This window comes from Panthera uncia, assembly GCF_023721935.1.
Source record: "Panthera uncia isolate 11264 chromosome C1 unlocalized genomic scaffold, Puncia_PCG_1.0 HiC_scaffold_4, whole genome shotgun sequence".
In the NCBI taxonomy this organism is placed as follows: Eukaryota; Metazoa; Chordata; class Mammalia; order Carnivora; family Felidae; genus Panthera; species Panthera uncia.
Window position 1 is genome coordinate 75,131,681 of NW_026057585.1, and position 13,753 is coordinate 75,145,433.

The 13,753-nt window shown below is 42.3% G+C and overlaps 1 protein-coding gene across 1 annotated transcript in view; it reads left to right on the forward strand.

Moving 5' to 3' along the window:
• The window catches only part of RHBDL2 (rhomboid like 2), a 52,908-nt gene that overhangs the window by 22,175 nt on the left and 16,980 nt on the right, over positions 1–13,753 (forward strand). Inside the window, exons 3-5 of the mRNA XM_049617447.1 lie at positions 1,507–1,773; positions 5,633–5,781; positions 9,109–9,221. Of these exons, the coding sequence (XP_049473404.1) occupies positions 1,528–1,773; positions 5,633–5,781; positions 9,109–9,221 (508 nt within the window). The 5' untranslated portion in view covers positions 1,507–1,527. The remainder of the gene's footprint in view (positions 1–1,506; positions 1,774–5,632; positions 5,782–9,108; positions 9,222–13,753) is intronic.

A 13,753-nucleotide genomic window follows, 5' to 3' on the forward strand; every position in this document is an offset into this window, starting at 1 on the left:
CTATTTTGCAACATTTTTTTCCCTCACTATTCCAGCCCTTCCCCCCACTTTTGACCACAGAAATATTTGAATGATTTAAGTAGTTTAACCAGGAGCAAAAAATAACAGAACTAGGAGTGCCTGGTTAACCAGGGTGGCTCAGTTGGTTAAGTGCCCAACTCCTGTTTTCGGCACAGGTCACGATCTCACGTTTTGTGAGTTCAAGTCCCGCATTGGGCTCTGAGCTGACAGTGTGGAGCCTGCTTGGGATTCTCTCTCTCCCTCCCTCTCTGCCCTCCCTCTGCTTGTGCTCTCTCTCTCTCTCTCTCTCTAAATAAATAAATAAACATTAAAAAAAAATAACAGAACCAGACCAACAGGGAAAGGACAGTACATGGCATAGGGATAAGAAAGTATGTGGATCAGCCGTCTCTGTTACAGACATGCTGCCTTGGTATCTTATACACCTGCTTGGTGTCCCCTATCACAGTGTAATGAGACAATTATTTGTATGATTTTTATTGACCTCTGTTTCCTCCATTACATTGTCAACCCTTTGGACTAGGGATGGTGGCATGATACCTCGTAGGTGTTCCATAGATGTTTACTGAATAAATACTTGAATAATTGAATGTTGAGGATTGAATTCAAGGGAATACCTGATGTGGAAATTAGGAAGAACTCAGCCAAGAGCTTTGGATGTCAGAGCATCGTTGGGGAGATGTGTTTCAGCAAGGGTATTGACCTTGTGCCTGGAGGACCAGCAAGGAATGGCCTTCCTAACTCAAGTGTGCTACCGAATGGGCAGTGCTGGTTTAGGAAGAGAGCTGGTAAGATGTAGGTTTGATTCTTTTTGGGGGAGCAGAATGGGCAGCTCAGTTTTTTATCCATAAATGGAACTACAAATCCCCACCTCCTGGGGTTATTGTGGAAGTCCAATGAGTCAATAGATGTGAAAGGCTCCAGCATAGTGTCTGATACACAGTAGATGCTCGGTAAACTATTTTTGATTCTGAGTCAGAAATCTGAGACCTGTGTTTGGCCTGGGAGTAGAAGCGAGATGAAACTAAAATGGGAAAGGAGACCATTCACTTTAGCTGGACGAGACTGGGTTCAGTTATGCGGTGTGCATGGTTTGGGCTCTGAGATGCATCACTTCATGGCCAAGGCATCTCTTACGCTGATGGTTGACTTGACAGTCAGTGGCAGAGGGGAAGGAAGGGACATACAAGGTAGGGTTTCTATTCCAAGGCTCTAGTCCATTCTTTGGGTGGTGGCGATAGAAGTGACCCTGGGGAGCCCTCTCCCTCATTTGGGGAGACCCTATTGCTTTGTCACAATTACATGCTAGGGATGAGGATATGGATATTGTGAGTATGTGGGCACCAGATCTTCAACTGCCTTCTATTAATATCCAGGAAAGGCCGAGGAAACAAACCAGTGGTTGTACCAGACAGCTCAGGAAAGATCTGTGGCCCAAGGACTATAGAGTCATCTGTTTTTCCTTGACATTCATGTCCCTTTTAGGTGGAGGGAAGACCCAGGACAATGGCTGCTGATCGCGATTTGGAGATAGAGGATGTGACTCTGAATTTGGATGGAGACATGAAAGGAGAGCTGGAAGAAGAGAAGGAAATGCGAGAGGATGGGGGAGGTAAAGATCCCTTCAAGAATAAAAAGGTCCACAGGGTTGTCTCAAAATGGATGCTTCCTGAAAAGGTTCGAAGAACATACTTGGAGAGAGCTAACTGCCTCCCACCCCCTGTGTTCATCATCTCCATCAGCATTGCTGAGGTGAGTGAGTTGGGTGGTGGGCACTAGTGTAAGTACCCCTGGGGAGTTGCAAACACACGGGGGCTTTGATCACATCTAGAGAAGAGAAGAGAGCTTGGTGGTGGCAGGCACAGCCCACGCGGAACTCAACTTCACCCTCTCTGAAGTCTCCTTAGGTCTTTCCTGTGTTCCCAGTCACTTTCAGCCAAGGGTGAGTTTTATTTTTCAAGCAAGTCCCCTTCCCAGCTGTGACTACTATTTCTGTGGCTTCATTTCATTTTAGATGTTGGGCCTTTAGAAACCAAATAATCTTGGGGTCACAGATTGGTTTGATCTCATGAACTGATTGCTTCTATAGACTATAGGCTGCCGCCACATTTCAGTAGGGAAAAAAAGAATGGAATCCTCTAATGATGTCTACTGTGGTAGCATGTAGTGTGTTTTCAGACTCTGATCAAGTAAGCCCTTTTATTTTCCAGAAAAGAGTACAAGGCTCAGAGAGGTAGAATGAATTGCCCAAGGTCACATATGTATGACTGGGCCAGCACTGGGCTTTTCCTGAGCCTCATCTTACCTACCTTTTTCTCCTACACCATGATGTCTCATAAAGAAATTGGCAGAAGGGGCGCCTGGGTGGCTCAGTCGGTTGGGCGTCCAACTTCGGCTCAGGTCATGATCTCGCCGTCCGTGAGTTCGAGCCCCGCGTCGGGCTCTGTGCTGACAGCTCAGAGCCTGAAGCCTGTTTCAGATTCTGTGTCTCCCTCTCTCTCTGACCTTCCCCATTCATGCTCTGTCTCTCTCTCTGTCTCAAAAATGAATAAACGTTAAAAAAAAAAAAAAGAAATTGGCAGAAGATGCATGTGTGTGGGGTGTGACTTCAGGGACATTAGGAAGTCTCTGATCATTCCCACTGATGTCTCCACTTCCTTATCAAGAATGGTATTAGTCAGGGTTCTTTAGAGAAATAGAAGTAATCGGGTGTGTACACACACAAACACACACACATTATCCATCCATCCATCCATCTCTACATAGATAAAGAGAGAGAAATTGATTGATTTTAAGGAATTGGCTCATGTAATTGTGGAAGCTTGGCAAATTCAAAATCGAGGGTAGGCCAGCAGGCTGGAGATCTAGGGGGATAAGAGTTGTAGTTGTAGTTCAAAGGCAGTCATACTTTCCCTCAAAGGCAGAATTCCCTTTCCCTCAGAGGAGGTCAGTCTGTTCTATTAAGGCTTTAAACTGATTTGTTGAGACACCACGTTATGGAGGGTAATCTGCTTTACTCAGTCTATTGATTTTAACATTGATCTCATCTAAAAAATATCTTCACAGAAACATCCAGAATGATTTTGACCAAATATCTGGGTATCATGGTCTAGCCAAATTGACACATAAAATGAACCATCATAGGGAGCTAACCTCTTATGGTTCAGATAAAGAAAAGGGTAATGAGTAAACACTCCTGGCACACTCTATCAGGTTATCCTTCCAGCCTATGGATTGGCTGGCCTGCCCATGGTCCAATCAGGTGTGTGAGTGCTGGGGGTCTGGGGGAATTGGGGCATAATAGGATAAGGTCACGTGATACGAAACATGACTATTGTAGTCAGTGCTGTGGAAAGGGCAGTTTTCCCAGCAAGGGTCGTAGAGTGGGTGCTAAGATATCTGTCTCTCACAGAAAGATCAGTTTCTTTTTTAAAAATCATTGATTGATTGATTGATTTTCAAGTAATCTGTACAACCATTGTGGGTATTTGTCTCTCACAGAAAGATCAGTGTATTTTTAAAAACTATTTATTATTTATTTGTTTATTTATTTATTTATTTATTTATTTATTTATAAGTAATCTCTATACCCAATATGGGGCTCGAACTTAGAACCCTGAGATCAAGAGTCACATACTCTACTGACTGAACCAGCCAGGCACCCTGAAAGATCAGGGTGTTTTTTTTTTTAATGTTTATTTATTTTGAGAATGAGAGCGAGTGAGAGAGAGACAGAGAGAGAGAGAGAGGGAGCAAGTGGAGGAGGGGCAGTGAGAGAGGAGGAGAATCCCAAATAGGCCCCGAGCTGTCGGTGCAGCACCCTGCATGGGACTTGATCCCACAACCATAAGATCATGACCTGAGCTGAAATCAAGAGTTGGACGCTCAAATGACTGAGGCACACAAGTGCTCCAAAATCAGTTTTTAAAATAAAAGCTTTATTTTTTTTAAATTTTAATTATTTTATTTTATTTATTTTTTAATTTTTTTTAATATTTATTTATTTTTGAGACAGAGGGAGACAGAGCACGAGTGGGGGAGGGGCAGAGAGGGAGGGAGACACAGAATCTGAAACAGGCTCCAGGCTCTGAGCTGTCAGCACAGAGCCTGATGTAGGGCTCAAACCCACGAACCATGAGATCGTGACCTGAGCCGAAGTCGGATGCTTAACCGACTGAGCCACCCAGGTGCCCCTAATTTTTTTTATTTTAGAGAGAGAGAGCACGAGCAGGGGAGATGGGCAGAGGGAGAGAGAGAATTTCAAGTAGGCTCCATGCTGATGTGGGGCTCAAGTCCACAACCTTGGTATCATGACCTAAGCTGAAATTAAGAGTTGGATGTTCAACCTACTGAGCCACCTAGGTGCCCCTTAAATAAAAGTTCTTATGTATGTATGTATTTAAAAAATTTTTTTTTAAACATTTTAATTTATTTTTGAGAGACAGAGCGTGAGTGGGGAAGGGTCAGAGAGAGGGAGACACAGAATCCAAAGCAGGTTTCAAGCTCCAAGCTGTCAGCACAGAGCCTGACGCGGGGCTCAAACCCACGAACCGTGAGATCATGACCTGAGCCGAAGTCAGTCGCTCAACCGACTGAGCAACCCAGGTGCCCCTCTATGTATGTATTTTTAAATCTTTCTTGTTTTAATGTTTATTTTTTGAGAGAGAGAGAGAGAGAACGTTAGCAGGGGAGGGGCAGAGAGAGAGAGGGGGAGAGAGAGAGAGAGAGGGGAGACAGAGGATCCAAAGCAGGCTCTGCGCTGAGAGCAGATAGCTGGATGCGGGGTTTGAACTCACAAACCGTGAGATCATTACTTGAGTCTAAGTTGGACGCTTAACTGGCTGAGCCACTCAGGCACCGCTTAATATCAATTTTTACTAGCTTTTCCATTAATGTCCTCTTTCTATCCCTTCTGTATCCTGCAACCCAGAGTTATCACATTCAGTTGTCATGTTCCCCCAGTGTCCTCTAATCTGTGACAGTTTCTCAGGCTTTGTTTTCATGACTCTGATAATCTTGAGTATGGGCCAGGTATTCTGTAGATTATCCCCCAATGCAGGCTTGTCTGATGTTTTTCTCATGATTAGACTGGAGTTACGGGTTTTAGGGAGGAACATGCAGAGGTGAAGTGCCTTTCTCATCCTATCACATCAGGGAGTAGGAGACCTCCACATGACGTCCCTGGTGACGTGAACCTTCATCACTTGGTTAAGGTCGTGTTTGCCAGGCTTCTCGGCTGAAAGTTACTATTGTTCCCTTTCCCTATTCTTTGGAAGCCAGCAGTGACTTAATATTACCGTGTAAATGAGAGACCAAATGGGAATGGAAAGATGAGGGCAGAGGGTATTTAAGGGGGGTAGGGGGCTCAGAAAGCATTTTCTTCATATTTGGTGTGGGGCCGCTCCTACTCACTGGAGGAAGTAGGCTATGACCACGGTTACGTGGGCAGATATGCAGCAGGGAAATTTAATTCCTGTCATCTTTTGAGCACTTGCTACGGAATGGCCCCCTTGAGAGCTAATCATTTGGAACCAAGGTAGTGTCCGTGGGCTTTAATGGGGCCACTCTCTGCAGAAGGTGGTTAACATTCCTGTCTGCCCCTCCCGGTCAGCTGGCAGTGTTTATTTACTATGCTGTGTGGAAGCCTCAGAAACAGTGGATCACCCTGGACACAGGCATCCTGGAGAGTCCCTTTATCTACAGTCCTGAGAAGAGGGAGGAAGCCTGGAGGTTTATCTCCTATATGCTGGTGCATGCTGGGTAAGGAATGCTATTAAGTCGCTGACGGAGGAGGTTGACTGTGAGTACTCATCACCCCCAACATTTGGTTGGTGCTTTATTATTGATAAGACACTTACATGTCCATAATCTAGCCGGATCCTCACAGGAACCCTAGGAGGCAGGTGTTATTACTGCTGCGTCGTGTCTGAGGCTTAGGGGATGTATTGCTCGCACCAGGTCACGTGGCCACGTGGCAGAGCTGGAACCTCAACCCATTGGTGCTAACCCCCAGTCCAGTGTACTTAGTGTTGCGTATGGCTGCCTAATACTGGTAATTATATAGGAACAGTAATGAGAAGAGACCCGATCATTACTCAACCACACGTATGTTCCCACACATATGTTGTTTGATGTTGTTAAAATGTTCCCTTTAGGACATGAATCATCAGTCCCTCCCTACCCACCCCTGCCACACACTTAGAAAGAATTAATTCACAAGCATTTTGCTGAGTGTATAGTACTGTTTTATTCCATCTGGAATAATACAAGCAATGGGCATTGGTTTTTGTTTATAGCTTCTTCTACGCTAGTAGTCTTTTTATGACCTCACTCAGAACCCACGACTCAGAACCCACTGCAGACAGTGAGCAGCTTGCTGCTGGCCCCCACCCTCCCCACTGAACGCCTGGGGCTTCAGATGAGGCCAACTTCACCTATGTGACCTACCCAGCCCTGGACCTTGAAGGATGACTCTGGCCAGTGGCTAAATAGGTATCCATGGCAGGACACAGGGCTCAGAGGCTTGACAAGTCAAGGACAAAATTGCTAATGGCTCAGTTTCTATGGATACTTTCAGTTTGGTCTTCCATCTACCACGTTCTGAACAAATGTGGTTCCTGTACCACATTTAAATTTTATTATGAGGGGGACAGTCAGTTAAATAGTAATGCAAGGCCACATAGTATTACAGGGTAGTTACTTAACATCTTGCTGCCTCAGTTTCCACATCTGTGAAGTGGGGTAGTAAGTACCGACCTCACAACGTTGCTGTGATTAAATGAGACAACGGTTACAATGTCATTTTTGCAGTGCCTGATAATAATAAGACCCTCAGAAAGACTTCTCAAGGCTGCGTAGGACAGGTCACATATGGGGTTGTATAAGTTAGGAATGCTTTTGGATGGAAGTAATCAAAAATCGAACGGGGGCCCGAACAAATGGAGGTTAATTCTTTACCGTATAAGAAGCCCAGAGGTATGTGGCTAATTCGTCAGTTTAATGAAGCCAAGACTCTTGGTTCTGTGCTGGCATCTCTGCTTTTCCCTTGACCTTTCTCTCATGGTTGCCAGTCGGCAGCTGTAGCTTGGTATTAAAAGCAGGAAGGGGAAAGGTAGTACCAGGTGCTGGTGACATCAATCCCTTTTGTCAGGAAAGAAGCTCTCTTACCAGTCCCCCGTCAGCGCCACTCTTACCTGCATCTCATTAGCCGGAACCATGAGACACAGCTATCCCTAGCTAGGAGAGGTTGGCAAAGTCAACATTAGCTCTCCTGGCATCACTACGGGAGGCAGACAAGTGGTAATGGCATGGATATGGGATTAGTTACTGTAACATAAACAGAAAGATGGAAAGATTGGGATGGGGAGGGTCTCACAGATGACATGTATTCAAGTTGTACCTGGAAGGGTAGATAAAATTTGGCTGGGAAAAGTTGGGATTTCTATTCCGAGTATATGACAGGATCTCATCTTTATGCCACTTCTACTCTTGCTATTGAGCCGCAGAAAGAATGCTGATGGTGATTCTTTGTTTTTTGTTTTTGGGTTTTTTTGGTTGTTGTTGGTCACTTTATCCTCAAGCTGTTCCCAAAGGATAAGATGAGATGGCTTCCTGTGACTTTGCTCAAATTCACAAAGTGCATGTAGTTCCAAATGCTCTTTCTGAGGTCTCCTTAAGACTAGTGTAACTGTCCTTGCTAGACTATTTTGTGCTGAGTTACATGTTACTTCTTGGATATCTTTGGAGATGACTTGGACAGTGATAGTTGTGGCTGGGTGCACATGTGGCCATGGAGGTAAGTAATCTGTTCTGCAGGGTGTGCCCTGAGAACCCCTGCTGGGTAATTTGTTAAGTAAATTATAACCCAAAAACACAATCCCTAAAACAAATATGAAAGCTCTTGCACTTAAGTGGAAGATCCAACACCTATTTTGTTTTTTACCTTTTTTTTTTTTTTTTACATTTATTTATTTTTGAGAGACAGAGGGAGACAGAGCGTGAGCAGGGGAGGGGCAGAGAGAGAGGGAGACACAGAATCCAAAGCAGGCTCCAGGCTCCCAGCCGTCAGCACAGAGCCTGATGTGGGGCTCGAACCCATGAACCATGAGATCATGACCTGATCCAAAGTCAGATGCTTAACTGACTGAGCCACCCAGGCGCCCCCTAACCTTTTTGGTTTAACCTGAAATCTTCTTTAAAAAAAAAAAAAGTCTTGTGCTACATAGCAACTAAATTAAGGATTACTGTAATATGGGAATGTACCAAAATACATTCAGAGATTCTCCAGAGATACTTGTGGAGTTTGACAAGCAAAAGAATACGAATTTTTTTAAAAAATATTTTTACCTATTTAAAAACTATAATAAAAACCACCTGTATAGTCAGTTATGTTCTAGGCCAACTGTAGTAATGGGAGATACTAAATTTAGCTAATATTACTGGGTAAACTTTCTTTTTCATTTTGGTAAGCTTTGTTTTTCGACTTTTTAATGTAGAAGTGGGAATAGGGGTTTCTCTTGCCATCTCTATTTTATTAAAGAATAGCCTGAGATTGCAAGACTGGTTGTTTAAAAACCTATTGAAATTTGGGGCACCTGGCTGGCTCAGTCTGTAGAGCATGTGACTCTTGATCTTGAGGTTGTGACTTCAAGCCCCATTTTGGGTGTGGAGCCTACTTTAAAAAAACAAAAACAAAACCAAAACAAAACAAACTATTGAAATTTAAACTCAATATGAGTGAATTAGGATTTTCTCAATACCATGCAACTGAAACAAAATCAGATGCTGGGGCTGACGTAAGATGGCAATTGTCATCTAAACCTAAATTCAAGTTTATGTTCCCTAAGCTAGCCTCATCACTCTCTGTTTGACATTGTCAGTTACTGTTATAAAATAGAACCTATAAATGTATACTTCTAAAATGTCCTTTAATCTTACATATTGAAGGTCTGTGTTGAGATTTTATTTTTAAAAAGTCACCTAAAAAAATTAGAGAATGGAATTTGAGTTAAGCAAGTCTGTAACTACTCTGTTAATGTCCCAAAGAAATAACTATGTGGGTTACTCATAATGTGTTTATCTCCACAGAGTTCAGCACATCCTGGGGAATCTTGTTATGCAGCTCATGTTGGGTATTCCCTTGGAAATGGTCCACAAAGGCCTCCGAGTAGGGCTGGTGTACCTGGCTGGAGTGATTGCAGGTTAGTGTTCTGAGGGTAATACAGAATCCGTGCCTCTTAGGAAGCAATAAACAAAGCAAAAAGTAATAAACATTTCAGTCAAGATTTATTGCACTCCTAGTCTGTGCTAGGGAATTTGATAAGCATTAGAAATAAATTAATTAGGGGCGCCTGGCTGGCTCAGTCAAAAGAGAATGTGACTCTTGATCTCAGGGTCATGAGTTTGAGCCCCATGTTGGGTGTAGAGATTACTTAAATAAATAAAGCTTTAAAAAAGAAAAAAATAAGTTCGAGGGTTGCCTGGCTGGCTCAGTCAGAAGAGCATGTGACTCTTGATCTCAAGATGGTGAGTAAAATAAACTAAAAAAAAAAAAAAGAGAGAGAAATAAGTTGATTAGAATTAAAATATTTGAGGTAAGGTAAGTAGATAGAGGGGCGCCTGGGTAGCTCAGTTGGTTGAGTGTCCGACTTTGGCTCAGGTCATGATCTCGTGGTTCCTGGGTTCGAGCCCCACGTCGGGCTCTGTGATGACAGCTCAGAACCCGGAGCCTGCTTTGGATTCTGTGTCTCCCTCTCTCTCTCTGTTCCACCCCCGCTTGCACTCTGTCTCTCTCTCTCTCAAATGTAAATAAAGATTAAAAAAAAAAGCAGATAGAGGGGTACATGGGTGGCTCAGTCGGCTAAGTGTCCAACTCTTGATTTTGGCTCAGATCATCATCTCATGGTTTTGAGATTGAACCCAGCATCAGGCTCCATGCTGGGTTGCAGATTCTCTCTTAAGATTCTCTCTCTCCCTCTTTCTCTGCCTCTGTTCTGCTCATGAGCTCTCTCAAAAAAACAAAACAAAACAAAACAAAACAAAACAAATAAGCAGATAGAAGTCTTTGTGCCTGTCCTCAGGTATTTCAGTCAGACAGGGTTTTGTACAGTTGGAAGTCGTGTAGTTTGGTGTCCGGGCACATATATTGGGGAGAGACCTACAGCCAGATCATGAAGGCCCAGTGTGTCAGACTAGTGATCATGGGAAGTAACATGAGCAAATTTCCATTTAAGAAATAAAGCTTGAAGAGAATGTAGAGAAGAGCTGGAGGGGCCCAAAACCTCAGTAGGAGCTAGCAGCATATGCCTGTGATCTCTGAAACTGGGTGTGCCTTAAGATGACCCACTTTGGTCTGAGCAGAAAATATTAGAATTTCCATCCATCCACTTATTTATTTATTGTAAACATTTTTTTTTTTAGTTACACTTTTTACATCACAGTTGTAAGAAATAATACCTAGGGATCTCATGTATCCTTTAACCAGTTACTCCCAATGGTAACAGCTCGCAAATTATAGTACAGTATTACAACCAGGAGATCCACATTGATACAGCCACGGTGCAAAACAACGGATTCCTCACGTTGCATTTTTACAGCCATACTCTCTTCTTTCCCACCCCACACTCTCTTTCACCCCTGACAACCACTAATCTGTTCTCTATTTCTGTAATTTTCTCACTTCAAGAATGTTGTATGAATGGAATATATATGTATATATACATATATATACATACATACATGTGTATATATGTTCCATATATATATTCCATATATATATATGTATGTATGTGTGTGTGTGTGTGTGTGTGTGTGTGTATATATATATATATATACATATATATCTCACCTTTGGGATTGGCTGTCTTCACACAGCATAATTCTCTGGAGATTCATGTGGGTTGTTGCATATAGCATTAGTTCATTCATTTTTTTTTTGAACAATTAAAAAAAATTTTTTTAAGTTTATTTATTTATTTTGAGAGAGAGAGAGAGAACACAAAGAGGGGAAAGGCAGAGAGAGGGAGAGACAGAATCCCAAGCAGGCTCCGTGCTGATAGTGCAGAGCCGAACATGTGGCTTGAACGCATAAACTGTGAGATCATGACCTGAGCCAAGATCAGGAGTCAGAGGCTTAACCGACCAAGCCACCCTGGTGCCCCAACAGTTCATTCATGTTTATTGCTGAGGAGTATTCCATGGCATGGATGTACCACCATTTGTTTAACCCTTCATTCGTTGGAGACTACCTGGGTTGTTTCCGGTTTGGGGCTATTACAAATAAACCTGTTAGAAACCTTTGTGTACAGGTTTTTGTGAACAGAAGTACAGAGTTTCGTGAACATAGGTTTTCATTTCTCTGGGATAAATGCCCAAGAGCACAGTTTTTAGGTTGTATGGTAGTTGCATATTTAGTTTTTTAAGAACCAGCCAAAATGTTTTCCAGAATGGCTGTTCCATTTTGCATTCCTCCCAGTATTGTATAAGTAATTCCGTTCTCCACATCCTCACCAGCATTTGGTGCTGTCACCTTTCTTATTTTTAGCTGTGCTCTGTGTAGTGATATCATGGTCTTAATTTGCTTTTCTCCAATGACTAATGATGTTGAACACCTTTTTGTGTGCTTCCTTGTTATCTGTATAACCTCTTTAGTGAAATACCTGTTCATGTCTTTTGTCCATTTCCTAATTAGATTTTTTTAAACCATTGCATCCTAAGAGTTCTTTACATACTCTAGATCCTAGCCCTTTACTGAATATGTAGTTTGCAGGTACATTTTTCTCAGTGTGTATTTGTCCTTGCATTGTTTTAATAATCTTTCATGGAGCAGAAGCTTTTAATTTTGATTAACTCTGATTTATCAATTTTTCCTTTATGAATCATGCTTTTGGTCATATCTAAGAATTCTTCACTGGGCCCTAGGTCCTGAAGATTTTCCGTTATCTTCTAAAGTTGTAGTTTTACACTTTATATTGAAATATGTGACCCCTTTTTGAATTGGCTAATTTTTGTATAAGATGTGAGGTTTAGATTGAGATTCTTTTTTTTTTTTTTTTTTTTTTTGATATCCAATTACTTCACAACAATTTATTGAAAATTCTACTTGCTTCATTGAATTTTTTGGGCCTTTGTCAAAAATCAGTTGTCTGTATCTGTAAATAAATAAATAAATAAATAAATAAAAAGAAGTATACCTTTGTACTTCAGGGTTGTGATATTTAATGAGGATTTTAAAAAAAGAATGAGGCTTATTTTAAAAATCTGCTCATTGAAAGATTTTATAAGTTATTTTGATTTTTTAGAGTGGTTTTAGGTTCATAGAAAAATTGAGAGGAAGGCATAAGGATTTCCCCTACACCCCTTGCCCCCTCCACATGCATAGCCCCCCATCATCAACATCCCCCAACAGAGTGGGCATGTGTTACAATTGATGAACCTCCATGGACACATCATAATCACCCAAAATCCAGAAAAAAGTTCACTCTTGGCATTGTACATTCTATGGTTTGGGATAAATGTGTAAAGGCACGTATCCATCATTATAGTATCATACAGAGTATTTTCCCTGTCCTAAAAATCCTCTGTTCTCCACTATTCACCCCCCACCCCCAACCCCTGGCAACCACTGATCCTTTTACTATCTCCATAGTTTTGCCTTTTCCAGAATGTCAGATAGTTGGAATCGTACAGCATGCAGCCTTTTCAGATTGGCTTCTTTCACTGAGCAATATATATTTACGTCTCTTCCTTGTCTCTTCATGGCTTGATACACATTTTTGTACAATTAATAAAGTAGAAATGATTTAAAAATATCATGTAGTCAATGTTTCATCCTTTAAAATTCTATTTTTATATTAAAAAAAATACTAGTCTATGAAAGAAAACCAATAAAATGTACCCACCATTAACAAACCTGCATTAGTATAGTAGTACGTATATACACGTACTAAGTTCATAGTAGTACGTGTATACATGTACTAAGTCCATAAATAAGTTCAGATACTTCTACTGCAGTGGGTGCTTGTATAAGTTTCCTGGGGCTCCTATAACAAAGAATCACACACTGCATGGTTTAAGCAACAGAACCACACTGCCTCACAGTTCTGGAGGCTAGGAGTCTGAAGTCAAGGTGTCATTAGGGCCATGCTCTCCTCTGATACTGTGGGGGAGAATCCTTCCTCTCTTCCCCCTGGCTTCTGGCCGTGGCCATCAGTCCTTGGCACCCCTTGGCTTGCAGACGCAGGAGTGTGATCTTTGCCTCCACTGTCGCATGGAGTTCTCCCTTCATATGTCCCAGAGGAGTGGGGCCACAGAGCAGGAAGCATTCATGAGATGTGTTAAAGGCATAGAACTGGCAAATGCTTAGTGACACAGCTCACCATCCTGCTTCCCTCCTACTTTTGTGGATCCTGTTTTTCGACCTTCTGTTTCCATTGCTTCGCACACCTGTTTTTCCATTCCTGTGTACATCCTCGAAAACCTTTGTGCTGATGGGGTCCTGCCTGGCTCTAGCATCAATGCCCGTTTCCCCTGCAGCTTGATTTCAACGTGTGGACTCAGCCTTTCCTCGGTTTCAGAGGAGGGAGAGAAGAGAGAAGATGAATAACCTGTTCACATCCTCTGCCTATTTTTGCAACAGCTTTTTGGCAGGTATCTCTTTGCCATTCCAGTCTACCCTTCACACTGTTGGCTGGGTCACCTTCCTCAAGCATAGATTAGATGGTATTATTTGCTT